At 45.4% G+C, this 23,442-nt stretch overlaps 2 protein-coding genes across 2 annotated transcripts in view; one reads left to right on the top strand and one right to left on the bottom strand.

The window, feature by feature from the left end:
• The window catches only part of LOC135369908 (uncharacterized), a 65,436-nt gene extending 55,570 nt beyond the window's left edge, over window positions 1-9,866 (bottom strand). The window contains exon 1 of the mRNA XM_064603501.1: window positions 9,667-9,866. The gene's annotated coding sequence lies outside the window, so the exon portion shown is untranslated. The remainder of the gene's footprint in view (window positions 1-9,666) is intronic.
• The window catches only part of LOC135369903 (uncharacterized), a 74,561-nt gene extending 51,420 nt beyond the window's left edge, over window positions 1-23,141 (top strand). Inside the window, exons 3-5 of the mRNA XM_064603494.1 lie at window positions 237-371; window positions 14,620-14,686; window positions 17,930-23,141. Of these exons, the coding sequence (XP_064459564.1) occupies window positions 17,947-22,542 (4,596 nt within the window). The 5' untranslated portion in view covers window positions 237-371; window positions 14,620-14,686; window positions 17,930-17,946 and the 3' untranslated portion in view covers window positions 22,543-23,141. The remainder of the gene's footprint in view (window positions 1-236; window positions 372-14,619; window positions 14,687-17,929) is intronic.
• Window positions 23,142-23,442: the final 301 nt, after the last annotated feature.

The following is a 23,442-nucleotide window of genomic DNA, read 5'->3' as shown; positions in this document are numbered from 1 at the left end:
GTGACAGGGACGGAACGGGGCGTTAATTCGATGACATTCGGCCTTATTATCACTGTCTTATTATCACGATGTCTTATTATCATCATTATTATTATGCCTAGTCTTATTACCACCACTGCTTCGTCGCATTATGGCCTTAGTTGCCGATGCGCCACGAAAACATGAATCATCATCATCATTATCATTCGGTTCTTACGCGACAGAGTGGTCGGTAATAGGGGCTGATTCTATTTCAGTTATTCAAGGAGGCATACCCCTGCATCACGGAACACGAGCTTCGCTCGTATTGGTTCTTCCAAGCACGTGACCTGTCCCAGGGGCGGCATCTACTATGACGGACCGATGTTGGTGGCGGGACTCCTCCCGTTTCGGTATCGTAATTTTCTGCACAACTCTACCGCTTGTGATGATGATGATGATGATGATTGGAGTTTTAATGGCGCATTAACTACATAGGTCATAATGCGCCATCTACCGCTTGTACTGTCCGCTTTCGGATTGTGGGCTTGCGTCGCCGCAAGTATCTGCTGTGATATGCACTATGACTGCTTAAGATGACATATTCTACATCTCGTAATACTCGCAACGAATAAGGATGCTGTGACGCCCGTACTTTAGGGGATAACCCTGCCTCTTTTTGGCGAGTCTTCGATCGCCTTTTCGTTTCTTTTTTTTCCCCCACTGGACCACGCACCGACCGACCGTATGCACCTCGGCGGTTCCCGAGAAACTCCCTAATATCCCGAAAAAACTCCCTATTATCCCTAGTCTCGGGGTTTTACATCATGCATCTCTAATATTTCTTTATCCGTTTCCATTTTCGGGGGTAATGGAAGGACACGCGCAACATATTTTTCAACCCAGAGCGATTGACTATACACTCTTAGAAATGAACTTCACCGCATAGCACGCTCCTAGCCAACCCTAATCTCGAATGGCATCGTTATCTGCCCTGATTTGTTGAAAACGGGAGGCGTACACCTTTTTGTGACACTTATGCTGTTCATAATTGTCACACAAAAAACGCGTACGCCCACCGTTTTCAACAAATCAGGGCAGATAACGATATTATTCGAGATTATGGTTGGCTAGGAGCGTGCTATGCGGTGAAGTTCATTTTTAAGAGTGTACACTCTTAAAAATGAACTTCACCGCAAGCACGCTCTGTGCCAACCACTGTCACGAATGTTATCGTTATCTGCCCTGATTTGTTGAAAACGGGAGGCGTACGCCTTTTCTGTGACAATTATGAACAGCATAAGTGTCACAAAATAGGGCGTACGCCGCCCGTTTTCAACAAATCATGGCAGATAACGATATCATTCGTGACAGTGGTTGGCACAGAGCGTGCTATGCGGTGAAGTTCATTTTTAAGAGTGCACGTGTAGATCGCATTGCTGTATTATGTGCGCGTATTGACCGGGTTTAGTTTCTCGTACGTTTGTTTATCGGCGAGTCGTTAACGGATAATGGATTATGATATATGTCCTCCCATGCGGAATGTTAATCGTCGCTCTCAACGTCCGCCCAGGAGATCGCGGACATTAAGTCGAGATACAAAGTTCAAACAATCGCATTAGGAAATAGAAAGGGGACTCCGCCATTATCCCTTCCGCAGATGCTCTCTCTCATTGGCCGGACAATTCATCTCCCGGCTACTCTGTCTCGCGCTCTATTCAGTAGCGGTCACCATCTTCTGCCTTGTTCGGGCTTCCTCCACGCCAACCTCCATTGCCATCGTCATCAATAACCCTCTAAACGATCGGGCACACGCCCGTGCTGCCCTCCTGTTGACGTTGATGACGTCACAATCTCTCAGCGGGAAGGAAGGTCCGGCCCATTCTATTGCCAGCGGCTTGCGGATTCGAAGGAGGTGCCGCATACTCGAGTCTTCCGTTGTAGGTGAAAGGAGAGTGCAGCGATGATGATGGCGATGAGTGCCGCTAGGCGGCGTTGGGTGGGTCACTTTCTAAATCGTTTCGTGGTTAGCTTGACGAGAGAAGAAAGGAAAGAAAAAAAAAAAGAAAGGAAGAAAGGGGTTAGTAGGATGTAAGGTTAAAGCTTTTAGCAGCAAGGGTGTGTCTGGTCTGGTTGGGGTGAGGCGTGGGCTTTGCTCGTGTATTTTTAATGTCGAGTGCTTTTGGGACTGTCTCTCCTTTGTCCTGATGGTAGCTTTCGAGGAAGCGATAGGTATAGGGAAGTACTTGTTGATTTCGAGAAGAAGCGGAAGTGTGAAAGAATTGGTGTCTCTTGTACCGTGGGAATTATGGGTAATGGTAACTTCTGAAAGTTGTCGTTATCATGTATTGGAACACACACACGCACACACAAGGAGAAGTACATAGATAAAGAATTCCCTTCTTTAAGTGATATTACAGACGCTTAATTATTAAAGCATCGTTACACGTTCAGCATCCATTATGTGATGCGTTCGTTACTGGTTTTCACTCCCTATGAATGCTTGCGTTGGGCGCCATGCGAAGCTGTCAGCTTCAATATTTCCCACCGTTAGCGTGCGCCCACCGTTCGCAGGGAATTACCTGTACAGCCGTCCTCATATTTTTTCTTTAGCACGTCACCATCACCTGTACAGCGTGCTTTGCCTGCATAGCTCGTGTGCATGCAGGCAGTGCTACCTTTACGCGGTGCTGACGGTATTTATGTTCCTGCATTTTCGTGATAAACAGAAACATGAGCTTCAGAATGAAACCAGTACACAAACAAAACAAGCCTAAAAGGAATGCAATAACGCTCAAGGCAGGGTGACTGAAAACGTCGTTTACGTGAACGCGCCAGCGCCAGCATGCAAGAGCAGCACACGATTTCTCCGCCTTCAGATTTCGAAAAGCAATTTATACAAAGAAGTCATGCCCTTATGTTCTTCGGAACAAGTTAACTAAGGCAGACTGCTCCCGACAGTGATTGGCTCAGGTGGGCGTATGACGCCTATCGCAAAGTAGTGCGCCCGCATGCGTCATACCGTTGCGTGAACACTGATCACGTTGAGGGAACACTTAACCCCAACAACACAGAATATCCTCAGGATGTACAAATAATATCCTAACGGCTTCGTACGTCCTATAGATATCTGAGGGATGTCCATGGGACGTACGAATTTGTCAGGACATTATTGGTTATCTGAGGGATGTCCATCGGACGTACGAATTTGTCAGGACATTATTCGTACGTCCGTAGGATGTTCAGTGTTGTTGGGGTCGTCACAGTCGACGCACAGCCCACCAACGCTCTGCCCTCAAAGCTCTTTTGACCTTTTTTGGACACCACAGGACTTCGATCATTATTGTGAAGGGGCTCATTATTTCATTCCACACATCACCATGGGGTAGAGTATAGCCCCTGGCCATGAAACTCCCCATTCATGATCTCGAAATAAAGTTGTTGTTGTTGTCTCGAAGTGCCATTATATTTCGTAAGAAGCAGAAATGGCATAATTTCAAGTACGTTATGGCGTCTACGTATGCTAAACATCCTTATTTGCTTCTTGCTTGCCCACGCACAGCGCTACACTGCCGATACAAAACGCAACGGCGAAGTTCAGCATCCTCCCCCTGGGGGAGAAAATCCGGAACGATTCGGTCATTAAGTGTGATTGATGGAACTGTGTACGTTCATCCGAAAACAAATCGTTGCAGCGGGGCATGGATTCGTCCGTATCTCCGTTCGTTGCTAGTTTGCCGCCTGTTACTTTTGTGCAGTTTACTGGGTTCGAGATTGAGTTAAAATGAAGTTCGATTGGGAGCAGCGCTGGGGAAGCTGAGAGGAAGCTTGCTACACCAATGAATTTTATTTCCTTTCCGAAAAAAATTTTTTTCGTACGTTCTGGGAAAAGATGGAGTAATTTTGCACGTTTTGAGGAATAAATGCACACTTTAAAAACAGATGGCTTCACCGCATAGCACGTTCCTACACTCTAAGAAAAAAGGGTGTGAAAAGATGGTAACGTCTATAGTTACCACCTACACTCTTAGAAATGAACTTCACCGCACAGCACGCTCCTAGCCAACCATCATCTCGAATGATATCGTTATCTGCTCTGATTTGCTGAAAACGGGAGGCGTACGCCATTTTTGTGACAATTATGAACAGCATAAGTGTCACAAAAAAGGCGTACGCCTACCGTTTTGAACAAATCAGGGCACATAGCGATATCATTCGAGTAGATGGTTGGCTAGGAGCGTGCTGTGCGGTGAAGTTCATTTCTAAGAGTGTAGGTCAACATAGCGTCTGATAAAGGGTGTAACAGTGTGGCAAAAGCAATTACCATATACCCAAATTGCTACAAAAAGGCGTACGCCCCCTCGCTCACCGAATCAGAAGCGGTAACCCTATCATTTATGGCAGAGAGTGAGGTAGCAGGTAGAATCTTTTGCAACCTTTTAGGCACAACATATGCGACAACTGTTACCTCCTGAAAGGCGCAACTGCTCCACCCTTTTTTTTCTGAGAGTGTACAGTGAACCCTCGTTAATATGACCCCCGATAATCTGACATACGCGCTTTACGACCATACTCCTGGGGAACAATGCAGTGAAACTTCTCCAAATCCCCCACGTTAATATGACAATTCCACATTATGACCAAAATTTTCGGGAACGACCATGGTCATAATAACGAGGGTTCACTGTATAGCGAACCCGAAAATGACAGCGTTCTTTTCCTTGATTTGATGAAAACGGGGGGCGTACGCCATTTTTGTGGCAGTTATGAACTGCATAATGCCACAACAACAACAACTTTATTTTTAAGATGATGGATGAGGAGTTTCATCGCCAGGGGGCGATACTCCACTCATCGCTGATGATGACGTGGGGAATGAAATAATGAGCCTCTTCACAATAACGTTCCAAGTCCTATATGGTGTCCAAAAATGTCAAAAGAGCTTTGAGGGCACAGCGTTGGTGGACTGGATTTGGCCAGGGACCAAGCAATCTTGAGAGAGGGGGGAGGGGGGGGGACGACCGAGGGTCCAGCTGGTTAAGAGACCCCGAGAGTGTGCGGTTCAGGAAAGTTGGTAGTGTGGGCAACGAATAAGCAAAATGTGCTCTAGATATTCTAGAGCACCGCACATAATGCCACAAAAAGGGCGTACGCCCCCAGTTTTCAGCAAATCGGGGGGAAAGAACGATGTCGCTCGAGATGATGGTTGGCTAGGAGCGTACTACGTGGTGAAGTTCATTTTTAAGAGTGTGCTACGGCATGACCGTTAGTCTCTTGCGGAACTACATACACGGAGATTTATGCGATTTTTAGGGTCTATTTGGAGTGAGCAGGGTATTAAAATGGGGCGTCGCTGCAACGTACAAGGAGTGGAAACTGCAATTCTCCGCAATTTACTCCTTTCTGTCTTTCTCTGCTGCCGAAAATTATTGTACGCGTTGTAACCTCTCAGGTCAGTTTAGTGATGAAAAGTGTTAGTAAGTATATGCTCCGATAAATGTGGTACGGTCGGAAAATCAGTTTCGATGGATTTTTGGCAAAACAGGGCTTTCTAAGAACAATTATGAAATGCTTAATCACTAACCGAGGTTCACTTGACAGGATTGGTTAAAATTATATCATTATTATTAATATAATATTATATTATTAATATATATATATATATATATATATATATAATATTATTAATAAAATTATCGTTAAAAACTGGATCAATTCACTAAATTGAGGGGAAATGTTAAAACTCCCGCTATAGCTTTGAGTGGACCGGTTAAACAATATCTAAAGAATATATATATAGTCTCTCCTTGTATAGCTGTGTATACTTACCTCGTACAACCCATAATAACACTTTGAAATGGACAAAGAAAACGGTGAAAAAAAAAATTCACTAGCTTGTCACCACAAAGCTTGCTTCCTTAAAACTATGCTTTACTCGCAGAACACGTTTGTATGCGGGCAAAGCCAACTTTACTGTTTCTCCACGTTGTGCGCCATCGGTTCATTTCGAAACGGGTCCGTACTGCTCAGCACAATCGCTTCAAAACTCGGTGGCAGAAGTCAATCTGAGGTCTTCTTCGCAGCACTTATCGATCACGGTGTAACAATGACATCTAATGCGTAGAGGGATCGGGTACAGGGTTCACTCTCAATGCCGGGCATTCAGAAAACCTGGAACAGTGCCAGTATGTGTCTCCCATGCGAAGAGTTCGGGTTTTTGTTTTTTTTACAGAAGCTTTTTGAGCCTTTGAAACGCTTTCCGCTTTTCAGATAACCCATCGTCTTACGAGGACTCTCCGGGCTTTTCGTGATGTCCCCTCGTCTATATAAGCCTGTATTCACAAGCCATACATGCACAGGTCCTCGCTTGCGTGCAGTGCTCATTCTTGCGGAAGCATTCTTCTGTTGAAGCGAATGCGTGCCGCAGACGTACTTTGCTTTCGCGTGGGTTTCTTCCGAATTGTTTCACGAGTTAATGAAAGATGAAGAAAATACTTTTTGAAGTAACGTGTTCCTTTTTATGCCTATATGCAACGAATGCTTCGTCATTGTGCTCTGGTATTTCGCATCAGGGTAAGAGGCGATTATCCTAGAAAGCGATTTATTGCCAGTATTGGGTACACTCTTAAAAATGAACTTCACCGCATAGCACGCTCCTAGCCAACCATCATCTCAAATCATATCGTTATCTGCCCTGATTTGTTGAAAACGGGAGGCGTACGCCTTTTTTGTGACACTTATGCCGTTCATAATTGTCACAAAAAGGCGTACACCTCCCGTTTTCGACAAACCAAGGCACATAACGATATCATTCGAGATGATGGTTGGCTAGGAGCGTGCTATGCGGTGAAGTTCATTTTTAAGAGTGTAAGGTGCACTCTAAAACCAGAACTTCACCGCATAATATTCTCCGAATCAACCACAATTCAGAACACTCTAAAAACTGAACTTCACCGCATAGCACGCTCTGCGCCAACCATTGCCACGAATGATTGGGTTATCGCTTCTGATTCGAGGAGAGAGAGAGGCGTACGCCTTTTTGTGTCAATTATCATATATCCAAATTGACACAAAATGGCGTACGCCTCCCTCTCTCCTCGAATCAGAAGCGATAACCGTATCATTCGTGGCAATGGTTGGCTCAGAGCGTGCTATGCGGTGAAGTTCAGTTTTTAGAGTGAATGATATCCTTATCTTTGTTGATACCGTGATTTGCTAAAAAAGTGGAAGTGTCCGGGTTTTTTTTGTATCAATTTTAGTAAAATATATTTACTCAAAAATATATTTAAAAAAATCGCAACATCAATCGAAATCTATACAAAAAGTTCTCCACTAGCGTTGTTCTTTTCTTATGTGTGTAGCTGTATTAGACTGTTTACTTACTGGTTGTTCGTTGCTTAAATCTTAGCTTATCTTCGTTTTTCAAGATCTACAACACGATTCGGGGTTAATCGCGACAGCAGTCGGGGTTAACAGGAATGCGCACGCAACAAAAACCATTTAACGTGGCTCGTAAAATAATGGCTGGTTACTATCCTCGCAATTATAGCTATCATGTGCAGCTTCATCCAACGTGGATCTGTTTACAACGAAAGTTCGTTATACGTCTATATACATGATACGTAAAGATACGGTACATTGTAATAAAGGTAATGCACAATGCATAACGGTCTACGCTTCTAATATAAGTTACGACGATGAAACTATATATCTAATCTAACATCGTTCAAATATTTCTAGTTTTGTGCGGTCTATATTCTAAATCGAAGGTAGCATAAACTTCCTTGAGCTTGAGGACGACGGAACGTAGATGTCCACTTCTCCGTGTGCCCGAGCGTTCCGTCGTCCTCAAGCCCGAGGAAAGGCTACCTTCAACTCCGTTACATCTGTTCACTTGCATTTTGTTACATTTTAAGACTTCGTTCAATAACAAACAGTATATAAGTGTGATTGAAGCGAAAGCCCCAGCTCAGGAGCCATTCATATTCCGATCAAAAACTGTTTTTCTACAGTAGTACTACTAAGTATTAGTGTGAGACTACTAAGACAACATTTTGACTTTTTTTTTTTTTTTGCAGTCCAGTGTCTTCCTTCTAGCTCAACATTCACGCTAATAAAGCAACCAACGTAAGCACGGGCATAGTTGATGTTCGCGAAATATACGATACAAGATACAAGGGAGATATTGCATTCATCATTCAGAGGCAAAGTACGAGTATAATACGCAGGCAGTACACATTCTCCGCTAACTTATAAACGAATAGTTTCACTGTTCCTAGCTAAAAAAAAAGAAATGTACCGCGAAACACAATTGGCTGGCGACCTCAAACACATACACGTGACACTCGATCACAGATGATTCATACGGATCAATTTTCACACTCAATATGTGCGCTGCAATCACTCCCCGACACACGCCCAATGGCCGTGCTCGAGCAATGAATAAGTATATTGTCTTACCACTCCCGTCCACTCTCCACGTTTTTCTTCTTGCAATCAATGAATCAATCCCATTCTCACGTTCTATAGGGGCGGGCGATAAGTGACACATTGTATCGGAGTAAACATACACCATACTTAGCAAAAATCGGCATTATAGTTCTAATAAGTAATACTATCGATTGGTATAGATTTGTATAGTTTTCCTTTTCCTTCTTTTTTTCCTCATCCTCATTTCCACTTATTTGTTTTACACATAATGAGCCCATGATAACGCTTCCTGGAGTTGCCAGTCCCGAGTAATTTGAGATTATAACATCTCCATTCTTTTCTTTTTTTTTCCTTTCTTTTACCATTCATTCCCCTTCGGGCCCTATTTTTCTTCCGCTATCACGTCACATCACATCACTAATACTCTATGTATTATTCTATGTATTTCTATGTATTACTCGAGTAATTCCAGCGATACACTGATGCTTGGCATCCGGGTTATCGAGAAAGAACAAGCACAAATGCTAACACAATCTGCGTGGCACTTGAGACAGCCATTCTCCAATCACGACCTTTTATTTTTAAGGCCAATAGCCAGTTAGTAAGTCTCTAGTTTTTTATAATGCATTTATGGAACTTGGGCACCCGAAAAATAGCCAGAAACTGCGCCTCGGTATGTCGTACTTAAAACCTTTCAGTAAGTATCGCCTCTTTTAGAGCATTATAATAACACGCAGTAGTTCAGTTTTTTTTTGCGTGTTACAACAGAGATAAAAAATACGTTCAGAGAATTGGTGTTACAATACATAACGCAAACGAGAAACGACAGCTATAATGCGCCAATGAATGTTGGAGATGGACAATAAAGTAAAACATTGTATACTACTGAGTTTCAGGATCAAAAAGTTGAGTAGTAAAACCCGTCAAATGTCATATGAAGTCTAAAAAAAGTCAATGAATAGTGTTGTAATATAAGGTATTACTATTGCGCCCATCTAGTGCCTTATGGCCCTTCACCCTTTTGACAATAAATAAATAAATAAACGAATAAATAAATAAATTAATAAATCCCGTGCCTCGTTCACAATGAGCGAGAAGAAACTGCAACCGGCGGGCATCTCAAACAGGTGTCGGAAGCCATACAACGGGATCGAAATTGCGCCAGAAATGGCCCATTCACGCGTCCACTTGTAAGGAAAGAGCTCACCAACCTTCCCGCATTCATGCAACACGCTGGAAGGAATTTAAGAAGAAAAAAAAAAGTGTCTTCTCACATACCTTCATGATGCGGTGAAAGCTACACGGTGATGCTACCGGAGAGGGGGGGTTATGTGTGTGTGTGCGACGATCCGAAGGAGGAAGATGCTTCGTGAAGGGGGACTGCGGCTACATCTTGCCGTTGTGGGACCGCGCAGATCTTTTGCTGCGGGGAAGCCGATCGTGCAGGGGAAGCCGGCTGCTGGCGCGCTCTCGTTTCCTCCAATGAGGGAGAGGCGGCATTGAGGGAGAGAGAGGCGGGTGGCGCCGCATGGTGGGCTGCGGGAGAAGTTAGCGGTCGGTTGCGGTCGGTTTGAAGCGGGGGAAGTGCGCCGAATGGGTAGACAAATTTCCGGAAATCTGCAATTGCTGAAAAACAAAAAAATATCGTATTTCGTTTTTTTTTTTGCCCGGCAAGTTGTAAAAAGCGCACGAAATTTTTACGCCTGCACGAGTAAGATTTCTTAGCTGACAGATTACATAACAATATAGTGTAATGTGCGGTGGTATGGATATTCTATAATATTTTCGGGATTGTACATTTTATTTAAATTTTCTGACGCTGAGGAAGGAAACGAAAAAGAAGAAGAAGAAGAAGAAAAAAAAACGCTTTTTCGTGCGAGACCTCGCATCTCCAGGTAGAATAAGGAGGTCTTTGCCTTGGACGTTAAACAATTAAATGATTGGGTTGCAGTCACGCGTGGCGCTTGTTGCGAGTTTGAGGGAAGATGCATACAACGCATAGCTCACGCCTGTGGTGATACTCGGAAAGTTTCTCTGGAAGTTTCTGTTGAAATACTCGGAAAGTATTTGCAGTGCCCGAGAGTAAATTGAACTACAGTCTACTTAAGAAGCAAAAGAAATCTAGTCCGTCAACTACATACATCGTTGGAAATAAGCAGACTCAATAGCGCGCCAGGAGAAATACTGCAGCGCCACCACACTCTTCAAAATGAACTTCACCGCATAGCACACTCCTAGCCAAACATAATCTCCAGTGATATCGTTATCTGCCCTGATTTGTTGAAAACTGGATGTGTACGGCTTTTTTGTGACACTTATGCTGTTAATAATTTTCATACACACACACACACACACACACACAAAAAAAAGGCGCACGCCTCCCGTTTTCAACAAATCAGGGAGATAACGATATATTTTGTGTATCAGGGAAGATAACGATATCACTCGAGATTATGGTTGGCTAGTAGCCTGCTATGCGGGTGAAGTGGATTTCTAAGAGTGCGCGCAGCGTAGTGTCACGTGCCGAGTCTAAACAGTCAATACGGAATCAGAGTGGGCATGATGAATAGCATTATCTTGCGAAGAAGCGAGCGTGACCTCTGCGTGTCCAGCCATCCTATCCACGCGGCGCGGTAATACTTTGATAGCTGACGGACTAGACGTGTTTTCCTTCTTAAGTTGAACACGGCTACACTCTAAAAACAGAGCTTCAACGCATAGAACGCTGTGCTCCAACCATTGCCAAGAATGATATAGGGTTATCGCTTACTGGTTCGAAGAGAGAGGGGGGCGTACGCCATTTTTTAGCAATTTTCGTATGTCCGAATTGTCACAAAAAGGCGTACGCCCCCTCTCTCCTCGAATCAGAAACGACAACCCTATCATTCGCGGCAGTGATTGGCGCACAGCGTGCTATGCGGTGAAATTCTGTTCTTTTGAGTGTACAGGATTTAGTTTATGTGTTCTTCTCTCTCTCTTTCTCTCTTCAAACGGACTCATGGTTATACATTTTATCGCACAAAGGAACCTAATATCTGTGTCAGTGTTCCCCAAGGAGCCCAATATGCAACGTACACTTGAACATATAAGCAAAATGCGACCGAGCTGGTGTATATACTCACATATCCCCTTTCCATATATGGATCAAAGCGACCGGAAGCCACCGCTGCCTTCGGTCTCACCACAATGCCCGGTTGGATGATGTTGATGCTCTGTCAGGTACCGACGCAGGGCTCGGCTTCATTGTTCCACGTAATCCTCCCTCCGCTGGTGTAATCCTCAACGCAAATATCCCGCTTATATCCCGGGATATATCGCGGTCCGCCGGGCTTCCCGTATATAGGAGCACGCATCCGCGCGGCGCGGAGATTATGCAGCGGAGCATAAAAAAAAAAAATAAAAAAATAAAAAAAAATAAAAAACGAAGGGGGTAACCGATTTCATGAGGACACTACTACTTTATTTATATAGTTAATACTTAAAGAGACAATCTCCTGCAGACTGATCGATTCCGAAGTTAGACTGAGACTTTGTTCGTGAGGTATTATAAGAACGTATCTGCGAATGTTTCGTTAAGAACTCCCCGTGCATCATCTGAAAATAAAGTTGTTGTTGTTTTCGTTCAGAACCGCGAAATCGTTTTCGAAAAAGAAGCAGTGCGCCCTAATACTTCGGGATAAGACAACTACCTACAATCTTAAAAATGAACTGCACCGCATAGCACGCTCCTATAGCCAAGCATAATCTCGAATGATATCGTTATCTGACCTGATTTGTTGAAAACGGGAGGCATACGCCTTTTTTTGTGACACTTATGCTGTTCATGGTTGTCACAAAAAAGGCGTACGCCTCCAGTTTTCAACAAATCAGGGAAGATTGCGATATCATTCAAGATGATGTTTGGCTAGGAGCGTGCTATGCGGTGAAGATCATTTCTAAGAGTGTACTGCTCGTCTCCGCTCTCCGTCCACAAATAAAAGGACTTCTGCGACTGGCTTAGGCGGCCGCATGACGCCTTCCAGTCATAGCGTAGTGCCCCTCCACCAGAGATATTCCCAAGATATTCATCTTTTTTTGTTGTTGTTGTTTTGTTTGTTTGTTTTAGTGAGGGGGGGGGGGGTACGCCCATATCTGCTGCTTTGGTGGCACATTTTGCCTTTCCGGCGAGTATTTCGGGAGTGCGAACAATTATGAACTGCATAAGTGTCACAAAAAAAGCCTTCGCCTCCCGTTTTCAACAAATCAGGGCCGATAACGATATCATACGAGATTATGGTTGGCTAGGAGCGTGCTATGAGGTGAAGTTCATTTTTAAGAGTGTACTTTGATAGCTGACGGACTAGACGTGTTTTCCTTCTTAAGGTGAACACGGCTACACTCTAAAAACAGAGCTTCAACGCATAGAACGCTGTGCTCCAACCATTGCCAAGAATGATAGGGTTATCGCTTACTGGTTCGAAGAGAGAGGGGGGCGTACGCCCCCCTCTGAGGGGGTGTTGCAAGGGTTGGAGGCGGGGGGCTGCGAGGGGGGGGGTGCTGGGAAGGTCCCTGCCCTGCATTCCTAAATGCAGAGGTGAGATCATTACCGATAACAGTGAAAGGGCGCGGACTAGCTGGTTCATAATGACAACGAGAAGACCGGAGACAGGGAAACATGGGATTGAGACAGACAGAAGAGATAGACAGGGACAGAGAATTTGTTGTCTGTTAATTTTCCCTTGTCTCGGATCCCCGCATTGTCACGAGATCATTACCGCTTTCCAAGTGATGTAACTGCAGTAGTACTGTAAAGCAGTATAGCTGAAATCTCAGATAATTTATCCTTTGGATAGCCTGTTGCCCTCAGTACTGTTACGTCCCAATTGCGCTCATAGTTTATTTTAGAAAATTAAGATTGAAAATTACCTTCAACACTGTCAAAGTCGACACCAACAGCGCACTGCTCGTCCAAGTACGGCGGCAAAACTACATTGCATGCAGACAACACTGTATCTAAAACAAAAGAAGCTGTCTACGTGTCGGCTACGTAGTCATCATGAGCAGCAAGCCGTTCCGGAACGTAGATCACTGTTGCTCGATAAAATTTGGCATTATTTCCCACCAGACGTCGCCTCGAGCCGTTTTACCGCAATTTTACTTGCAAAATAAAATTATTTAGCGTTTCCTGACACATGTATAAATTCTTGTGCTGGGTTTACAAGTAACAAGCTGTTAAACTACGCTGGCAACATAACCAGCCCGTTTGCTGCTTACTTCGAAGCCGGCAACGATTCCGTACGTATAGACGATTGGCGTATGTCCAAGTTCTCCGGGTCCTTCCGAAGACCCACGAGGGAGAACTTTAACGGCAAAGATGTGCTGTAGGGTGCGGACGATCTAGTACAGTTCGCGTCAAAATTAATTTGAACACCGCTGCAGTCTGCGAAGTGACAAGAGACCTACCCTGCACTCTTAGAAATGAACTTCACCGCATAGCACTCGAGTGATCTCGTTATTTGCCCCGATTTGTTGAAAACGGGAGGCGTACGCCTTTTTTGTGACACCCGTGCTGATCATAATTGTCACAAAAAAGGCGTACGCCTCCCGTTTTCAACAAATCGGGGCAACTAACGATATCATTCGGGATTACGGTTGGCTATAGGAACGTGCTATGCGGTGAAGTTCATTTTTTAAGAGTGTGCCAGCGCCTATAGCAGAAAACAGCGTCTTCATAACGATGTTCACCCCTCTAACTGGAATAAGATGACCCAAACGCCGTTATTTCTTCTAATCGCCACCAGGGTCCACAAGCCGGAACGGTGTTCATGTTAACACTGATACGAGCTGTACATCGCAAATTGAGAAAACCACGAGACTGGAAGCACAAGGACACGGCACGTTATCAAACACAGCAAACCCTTTAATGACACGACGAACCCAAGGACTTTGGAGAGAACTCCAAACAGCTCCCAAAACGTTGGAGAGGGACTTCGGGGGAACTTTGGTCGTGCTACGACCTGGAGAGAAAATGTAAAAGGACGAAACAAAGGAGAACTGGATTATGGTCAAGGGTCGCAGGTATTACTGCCAACCCAGATAGAGAACTGTTGTTGCCTATCTCAAACAACACGCAGATCAAAGGTTCGATCATATCGGCAATAAGCGCCAACACTGATGGGACACGAGTGCTTGCATACGAGAGAGCGTCTATCTTGTTGCTAAGTGACAGCACACATCTATCACCCAATATAGAAATGACTTGTGGCACCTTCAGTTCTGAAGTGGACGAGCATCATGCAGGAAGCAGATACAACATAAGGTGAGTCTGTTGCTTTAGTAGTAATAACAGTAAAGGAAGTAGTACAATTACACGTTTTTCAATGAAGAACGCGCCCGAATTATTATCAATATCCACGCATGCACATTCGGTACAAGCTGTACGTTTCTGAATTTCCTTTTCGGCTATATAGATTCGGAGGGCGTGTCCAGGATTTAGAATTCCTTCGGGATATAGGAAAATTTATTTATTTATTCATTTATTCTGCCGAGGCAGTTAATAAGAATGGTCTAGTTGCGAAAATTGTACTAAACTTGCTGCTACGTGTTTATACGTCGTCACCGGATGAGGGATACGTTGCACGAGCTTGGACTGGCCGGTTTTGAATCGCATCAATTACTTTCGACGCTATGCAATGTTAAAATATGGCGACGTTACCGGTTTTTTTTAATGTCCCGTACTTTGTTTTAAAAATAATGTTCCGGCGGCTTCAACAACGGAGAGTTTTAGCACATGCGCAGTAGGGTTGGAAAACGATACGGTAGAAGGAGCTTTCATATCCGGGCTTTACAGAGTGACGTCAGCCACTACGAGGAGCGCGTATCGCGTTTTCTATTGTTTCCGATCTAGTAAGGGTCCCAAAAAGCGACTGGCCGAATAGAGTTCCCCGAGAACTACGTCATTGTCACGTGATCTTCCCACTGGTGGGCAAAGCAAACACACGTGGTCATATGCGCCAGTACACGCGAATAGTTCCAAGGGTGGCCGGCACCCACCACTTTGGCGCTTCAGTCGCTGCAGTGTTTACACAGCGACGCCTTACTTGGCGACGCCCGACGTGACGTCGTAAACAGGCGGCGGAAGTAGAGGCGTATTTCCGTCGCACAGTCAGCGCGCGCGATTTTCATGTTCGCACCACAGTGACATTCCGTTGTTCAAAACAGACAAAGAAGAAAAAAAGAGAAAAGAAAAGCAGGAGGAGTGACCTTTCTGTGTCAAACTTATTGGTCGCCAGTATATGGTTCTCGAGGGGCGCTCTTCCACCAAAGATATCAACTTCTTATTGAACTCTGCGCGCGTAGATTCACCCATCGTTTTTACAAAGTGAGGACGGATCTTTGCGAGGACTTCTCGGCTTCTCCAGCTTCTCCTACACCAACGCCACCCTGATACAGAAGGCCTACTTATTGCCCCCTCTCCCTTCTTCGCTACGTGGACATATGTAGTCAGAATTCGTCTGCTACTGCGATTCGCCGTTCTGCAAATTCAAGAACACGCAAATGATTGCACCCTAGCTAGAACCTGCAAACTTGAATCTGCAGACCAAAAGTTCAACACGCCTTCCAGAAAATCAGTCGTGACCAAGATATATCACTGCTCGCAGACGACGGTGGTTCTTCTCCGTGGCGACGACCGCTGAAAGCTCGTTCGTGATTGGCTACCGCCGTTGAAAACACGATCCTGATTGGCTGGCTATCAGTTGTTACGTCACGTCGACGAGTAAGAAGACTTTCTCTATCTGCACTGTTAAAACAGAACTTCACCACATAGCACGCTCCTAGCCAACCATCATTCCGAATAATATCATTCTGTTTCCTGATTTGTTCAAAACAGGGGGGTGGCGCCTATCTGGGACAAGATAATCTGTCCCAGATAGGCGCCTCCTCCCATTTTCAACAAATCAATGCACAGAATGATATCATTCGGAATAATGGCTGGCTATGAGCGTGCTATGTGGTGAAGTTCTGTTTTAACAGTGTAGGTGGTGCTGGGCACACGCGCGAGACGCAGACTCATCATTGGCGGTTTAGCTCGTGACGTCACCGGCTCCTCACGACAACACGACGAAATGAGCGGAAATATCCAAGCGGGTCTGTTGCTCCGCGACAAACCGGAGAGGGCTGCTACGACGACCCATTTCGCAAAACTTCGTCCTAGGATGCTTTGCACTCCGACGCATCGCATGTCGTGTCGCGCGCTTGGTCGTATATGTGTCCGGGACCTTTAAGGCCTCCCAGCGCCTTTGACCTGCCCCTGCCGTTTCCGTTGGAACATTAAGTGGTTGGCAAAAGAGCGTCGGCGACGTTGATATCTCCGCCCTCAATTAACCTCACAGGAAAACGTCATGCGCGACGAAGGAACTCTTATCGCGGAATGTTTCACGCACGACCTACTATCACTCTTAAAAATGAACTTCACCGCATAGTACGCTGCTAGCCACCCATCATCTCGAATGATGTTGTTACCTGAAAACGGGAGGCGTACGCCTTTTCTGTGACACTTTTGCTGTTCATAATTGTCACAAAAAAGGCGTACGCCCCCCCCCCGTTTTCGACAAATCAGGGCAGATAACGATATCGTTCGAGATGATGGTTGGCTACGAACGTGCTATGTGGTGAAGTTCATTCCCTAAGAACCAATCAGAACGCGGCCTTGAGAAAAAGGAATGCTGCGGCCAGGCGGGCGAGAGTAGTATAGACGTCCCTCTGCTTACAAACATGTGACGTAACGGGATGACCGGTTCGAGGTTATATTTTGCTGTGTTGGGCGCAACGAGCGGTCTGCGTTTCTGTAAGGCCAGTTTCGCACTAACGTTTTCTCGTCTGTGTTTTTCACGGAGCGAAAACGTACCCATTGGAACATACGGGGCTTGATTGCCCTAAGGTTCAATTTTTGAAGCAAACCAACAACAAAAGCGGTGGCGTGGAATGGGCCTTTCACGCGCCAATAAAATTTCAGTCCAGTTCCGGCATAAACCTCTACCCGAGAAACGTCATCATGACGTTGGTAGACAGACCGAAACCAAAACAGATCGGAAGGGGAGAGCTGGGTTCCACGAATGGGCAATTGTTCGCTGCCTCCTATTGAAAGAAAAGTAGGGCCGAAGGTCGCGTCCTTTTCAGAGACCATCGTAATCTCCTCAAGACCGTGGCTTTCGGACGCGACCTTGTTCGCCACTAGCTTTGAATGTAGTTCAACTCTACCAAACTCGTGGCGCTGTCGAACATTATGACGTCATTTGTTTACAAACAGGTAGAGGTCTATTGATAATCGTGTACGAGATCATATTCCAAAAAATAAGATATAAAAGAAGAGGAGAGTACCAGAGAGACGTTACTTTGTTTGTTACGAGTCACTTATTATTGGCTGCGTGGTAAGACACTTCTACTTTCTTACCATGCAAATATTATAATGTTTCCTAACCTAATGGGACGTTACATATCTTCAAGTTATCAAGTTGATTCATGAAACTGCACCGCTCAATTTTATATCACTCCATTGCAGGGCACCCCGGAAATACAATGGCAGCGTCACCTCAAGACAACCCCATCATGGATGAAGAAAAGTCACCAGAATGGAAAGATATACGGAAAAAGATGCACAAGGCGATAGACGAGCGAGATTGTATTCAAGTGCAACACTGCCTCCAAAGTGCACCTCACCTCAAGCTATGGTTACGTCCAGACAACACAGAATCAGCACTCCACAGAGCGATTGAGAAAGACTCATTCTTTATCTACGGATTGTTGCTGTCACACAAGTGCGACTTCATGAACGAGACGGAAAGGAAATGCCTTGATAGTCTGGACTTTCTTCAAAAGTCTGAACTGCAACGGCAACAGTACTTTGTGACGAGATATCCAGACTCCTACATTCATTACCTTAAAAGCAAGTCACAGTGTTTGTCCAACCACGAATCCTTTGGAACAAAGGTAGACCACTTGCTCCAAAAATTGAACGGCATCGAATTACTTGTAAATATTTTGAAAGCAGCCGCTACATCCCAGCATCTGAAAATCCGGTACGATTTTGAGAGGGGCGACGTCCAATGCATGATGGGGGGTGGAGGAAGATACGATCTCGGGATCACGGACCGTGATAAGGAAGAAATTTTTATCGCAGCCAAGGCCGTAGCCGATCCTTGTTCAACGAGTGGAGATGCAGATGCAGAGGTCGCGGGCACCTTAGCCCACGAACTCTGTCATCTCGCTCTTCATTTGGTGTACAGAAATGGCGGAAAACCCTACTTCGCCCACGATGACGACAAGAAAATGCGATATCAAGGCATCGTTAAACGCATGGAAAAACAAGTGCAGGAACATGGACGCAAACTCGACCGTATTCTATGTCTAGCATTTCCTCGTCACACGGAAGAAGAGTTAATAGTCCGTGTTCCCCACATACTTGTTCTGCGTGGCGGTCCTGGTGTCCTTGAGGAGCAAGCCATGGAGCTGTACCAGTATTTCCTGGATGCCGTAATCCCAGACGTGGTCCAGTACCTACAGAATGTATGCCCGGGAAAGGATGCAGAGGAAATTCGAAGCGCAAATGACAGACTTGGAAAAGCTTTTGCTACAGATGCACTAAGGGTGACATTCAAGAAGAACTCATTGATGCAAGTGGTCTCGGGTGGAGGACCACGTTTAATGCTCACAGCCTCTGACTTGCAGCTACTCGAGATACTGGTTCATGACGCTGTCAAGTCTACGGGACAGCCGTACTTATTCCTCGATGCTTCTCAGTGGGATGATGCATTAGATGACGTGTTGATCGACTACAAGTGCAACTTTGTGGTTGTAGTGTTCGAGAGGCCTGAACATGTGGACGCCTTTGAACGCGCACTGATATTCTTGGGTCGTGTTTCGTATGTGGTTGGCACAACAGTTCTTCTAGTTGCGCAAGAAGAGAGTAAAGAGTACATTATCGAACGAGTGAAGAGGGTCGACTACTTTGATACACGCCTTCACGTCAAATATGTTCAGGAAGCCCGCTTTGACAACATCACGCAAGGATGCAAAGACAAAGTCGCGCAACGGTCCCACGTACGATTTCAAGGGAAGGAGTTCCATGTGAAGTTTGAAGATGTGGCACCTTTGCACCGCTTTGTTGAGCTAGTAGATACGACAGCTTTCTTGAAGCTCTGCAAATTCCGGTACATCGACGTAGGCCCATCGCTTCGCGAATTAAGAAACGACATCGGCGATTGTTACGTGACACGAAGGTTAGAAACTGGCGCTTTTTGGATTGATCTATCGGCAATAGAATTTCGTATGCGGGATGAGGTGTTCGTTTTCTACGAGTGTTCCGAAGAGGTTATCATGAGAATTCTTCCTTCGGTTCGCGAGGTACACCATGGGAAGACGTTAGATCATTTCCAGAGATATGTGCTCATCGATGACATCGACGATTATGAACTCCTCAAGGAAAGACCTTACTTCCATAACAAGACTGTGCATCTGTTGAGGTACTACGTAGCGTTCGACCGTTTTGCCTTGATCAAATCCAACGGACCTCTCCATCGCCTTCCGATCACAGAAAGTGCGTACACAGATGAAGACTCTGTTGTGCGATCGCTGCGCAAGGTTGTCGTTATCTGTGGTGCGCCAGGCATTGGGAAAAGCGTCTTGGCAACTAGGCTTTGTGGAAAACTAAAGAAAGAAGTAAGTAGGCGATGGGTGCTGCACGTTGATCTCCCGCGGAAAGTTGGAGACATTAACTTACAGACTGAAGTGCAGTATCTAAAAAATCTGGCGTTTTTATGCGGAGTGAAAGTAGAGGGACTCGAGTTTGTTTGGTTTGAACAAAGCGTGCGTCGTCGTTTTCCTTTCGAAGTTTTCATTATCTTTGATGCCTTTGATGAAATCGTGGAAGACAGTCGAGATGGCATTCTCAAGCTTGTGGCGTGGCTCTCGCAAACCCAAGTTTCCAAGATAATTATTTTCACTCGTCCAGTTTTTAAGGACATCTTACGAGATCTCACTCCCGTACGCCCTCTTGAACTAGCTTCGTTCTCACTGTGTGAGAGTATCGAATGTCTAGCGAAATACTTGAGGACAAAAAGTTCGACCTCTGTCCCTGATGATGAATTGCGCGCGAGGGCTGCTGATAGGTTAACAATGTTTTCTTTGCATTTCTTCTTTACCTGTGGCACAAGCCTTTGGGACAGCTTAAGAAATCCGACGCCCTTGGCAAATCCCCTTTTCATTCGTACGATAGTTGACATGGAGCAGGATTATTCGCAGGAGCCGTTTGAAATTTATGTCAGAAAGATTGGCAATACCTTTGACCTTTACAGAAGGCTCGTGGACTACAAGCACAAACTCCACATGCAGGAAAAAATTCAGGTAGACATTGGTAACGCTACTACTGCTACAAAATACGCCAATGAACTTTTAAGGGAACGCTTCTATGCAGACCTCGGCCTAGTCGCCGCGAATATAATTTTCAGCGAGCAACGGTTTCGAGAGAGAGTGCTGACAGAATCTGATCTCGAAGCCTTGAAACCAGATGGAAGACTCATGAAAGAAGTGTCTCGCAACTACTTAGGTAGCGGTCTAATTGATATAATCCAGAACGGAACTCCAGTGTTCATCCACAAGACGTTCGCCGAATTCTTAGCCGCACATTTTCTCTTCGAAAATATCAAGAAGTCCAGAAAAGACACCGAAGACCTGAGGACCTTGGTGCTAGACATATATGCAAGAGGTGGAAACTTTAGCAGTGTTGCAAAGTTTCTTGATGGCTTCGCGACATTTTCTCATCCCCTGCATTCTGCTATTGTCAACTCGAATGTTTTTCCTCTGCCTAGTCGTCCAACCGCAGAAGACATGCACCGTCTTGACGAATTCGGTCGGACGCTCGCGCATGTGGCTGTACTCTATGAAAATAAAGTCATTTTAAAGGACCTTTCAATAAGCGACGCAGTCGAAAAAAAAGATGCTTTCGGCATCACACCGCTCATGTATTTGGAGAAATTCGAGAGGTTGGACGGAGCGGTGGGATTGGATGAGTTCTGTGCTCGTTACCATGATGCGAAGATCGACTGGTCAGAAGCAATACCTGGCACATTCAGGAACATCATGAGAGAGAAAGATCTGAAGCGTTCTGTGTTATATAAAGCCGTGCAAGGTAATCATCTTTCCCTGCTGAGCATTCTCCTCAGAGAGTTTTGCTTGAAGGTCGGAGAAGAGGGCCCTCACCGTGTGGCTGTCGACACCATCAGGGATACGAACGGAGCAACAATCATGTTTTCTGTGACGTCTACAGATGCTTTCGAGCTCCTGCATCCGTACTGCGACGTTCGAGCCGTTGACCGCACTGGGGCAGGTGTGTTGCATTCGTATGTTCGAAATCGCATGATGCTGGGCATTGACATGACTGAGTGGGTGCGGTTCCTCCTTCCACGTACTCCGGTTCACGTTCCTTCGAAATTTGGTACCGCGTTGGGAGGCGCGGTAGCTGCGGGAAAAATCCACCTCATAAAATTGTTACTTCTCCGTTCGCAGACATACTACTGCGACGCATCTCATGGCACGCCACTCTTTGAAGCCTACAGGTGCACCTTATCTAGAGACAAGTGTCATCCTGACATCCCTGATTTACTTCTTCCTCACTCATCTGTCTATCATCCCATTGATGACTCGCCTGTAATGTCATTTACCGATGAGCACACTCACTTTTTTGAATTGGGCTGGATAGGTGATTTATGCAAGCCCTCAGGTCCGGTGGTGGCCCTCTATCATTCTTCCAGTAAGCTTAGTCCCGCTAGCTTAGGAAAAGTAATCCTGGAATCTGGTTACGGCCTCCCGCTTCATTCTGCGTTTCAATCTCTGTACCCTTATCTGAACCTCAGTGACAGAGTTGAAGATGTGAAGAAAGCCGTTCTGTACTTCTGCCAACCGTACAGGGAACACTGCGATTGTGGTATTCTTAAAGGCTTACTCTTCGGTTTTAACTTTGGCTCCAGTGACTGGATTGACGAAGACATCCTTCATCCTTGCAGGGAAACAGCGAATGTAGAGTTACAGAAGCTTATATTTCCCTATATGAACTGTGACGTTGCCGGTGCTTTGGCACTACCTCGTGGGGAACCGCGCGGGGACAAGCTTGTAAGGTGACCAACCCTGCCGTCAACGACGAACGAGCACTGCGAAGGCATTCCGCGCTTCACTAAAAACCACTACAACGACCAGCACATATTCACTTCAGCGGAAGAAGCAAGTGAATCATATCTTCCTGCTGTCACATATGGGCCATCGCTCGAGGTCATGCATTTTCGAACGCAGCTAACTGTGGGACAAATCCTACGGCGCAACCACAGTAGCAGACGACAGCACCAACTTCGTAGCAGACGACAGGCCTACTGGTGCCGTCTGGCTTGCCGGAAAACCAGCAGTACAATCACGTCGCGATATTTTGCATCGACTTAACATGTCTGTTGTGCTATTGAACTGATGTATTAACGAGACACTTGATTGCACACGTATTTCACTCTGGTTCAAAGTCATGTATGTTCGCGTTTGTTCTGCTTTAATTGCACGATTACGGACGCTCTGAAGTATGCATGTTGCCTTTTCTGCGGGACATACCTCCTCGTTGATGAACTTGCTTTTCGAGTCCTAACTTATTTATTGTTCGGAGTGCTACCTTACTTAAGTACTCCGTAGTCGTACTCTGGTTTCAGATAAGTGTGATGTAAATAAATATGTTATCAAGAGTTCCTTTATTGTACCTCATACCATACCAACACCACCAACGACAACTACGTTGGCCATAGCTTTTCGTTGTTGGTGAAAGTAAAAAGACCCAAGGCGGTCGGTATCTCCATTTTTCGTTCTGGGGTTTTTGCTGTGTTTCGATTACAATGTTACTTAAAAGGAGGGTAGCATACTCAACATAGTGGGGCCCGACTTCACATACAACCATGTCGTTCGCTCGGACAGGTCATGTCCTCTCGCTCGTCAGAACGATTTTCCCCTTGAACGGAGTAAGATCTAAAGATCTGCTGCTGATGATGA

This window comes from Ornithodoros turicata, chromosome 10 (assembly GCF_037126465.1).
Source record: "Ornithodoros turicata isolate Travis chromosome 10, ASM3712646v1, whole genome shotgun sequence".
Taxonomy (NCBI): domain Eukaryota; kingdom Metazoa; phylum Arthropoda; class Arachnida; order Ixodida; family Argasidae; genus Ornithodoros; species Ornithodoros turicata.
Note: the sequence above shows the minus strand (reverse complement) of the source record. Positions and strands in the feature narration are given on the sequence as shown.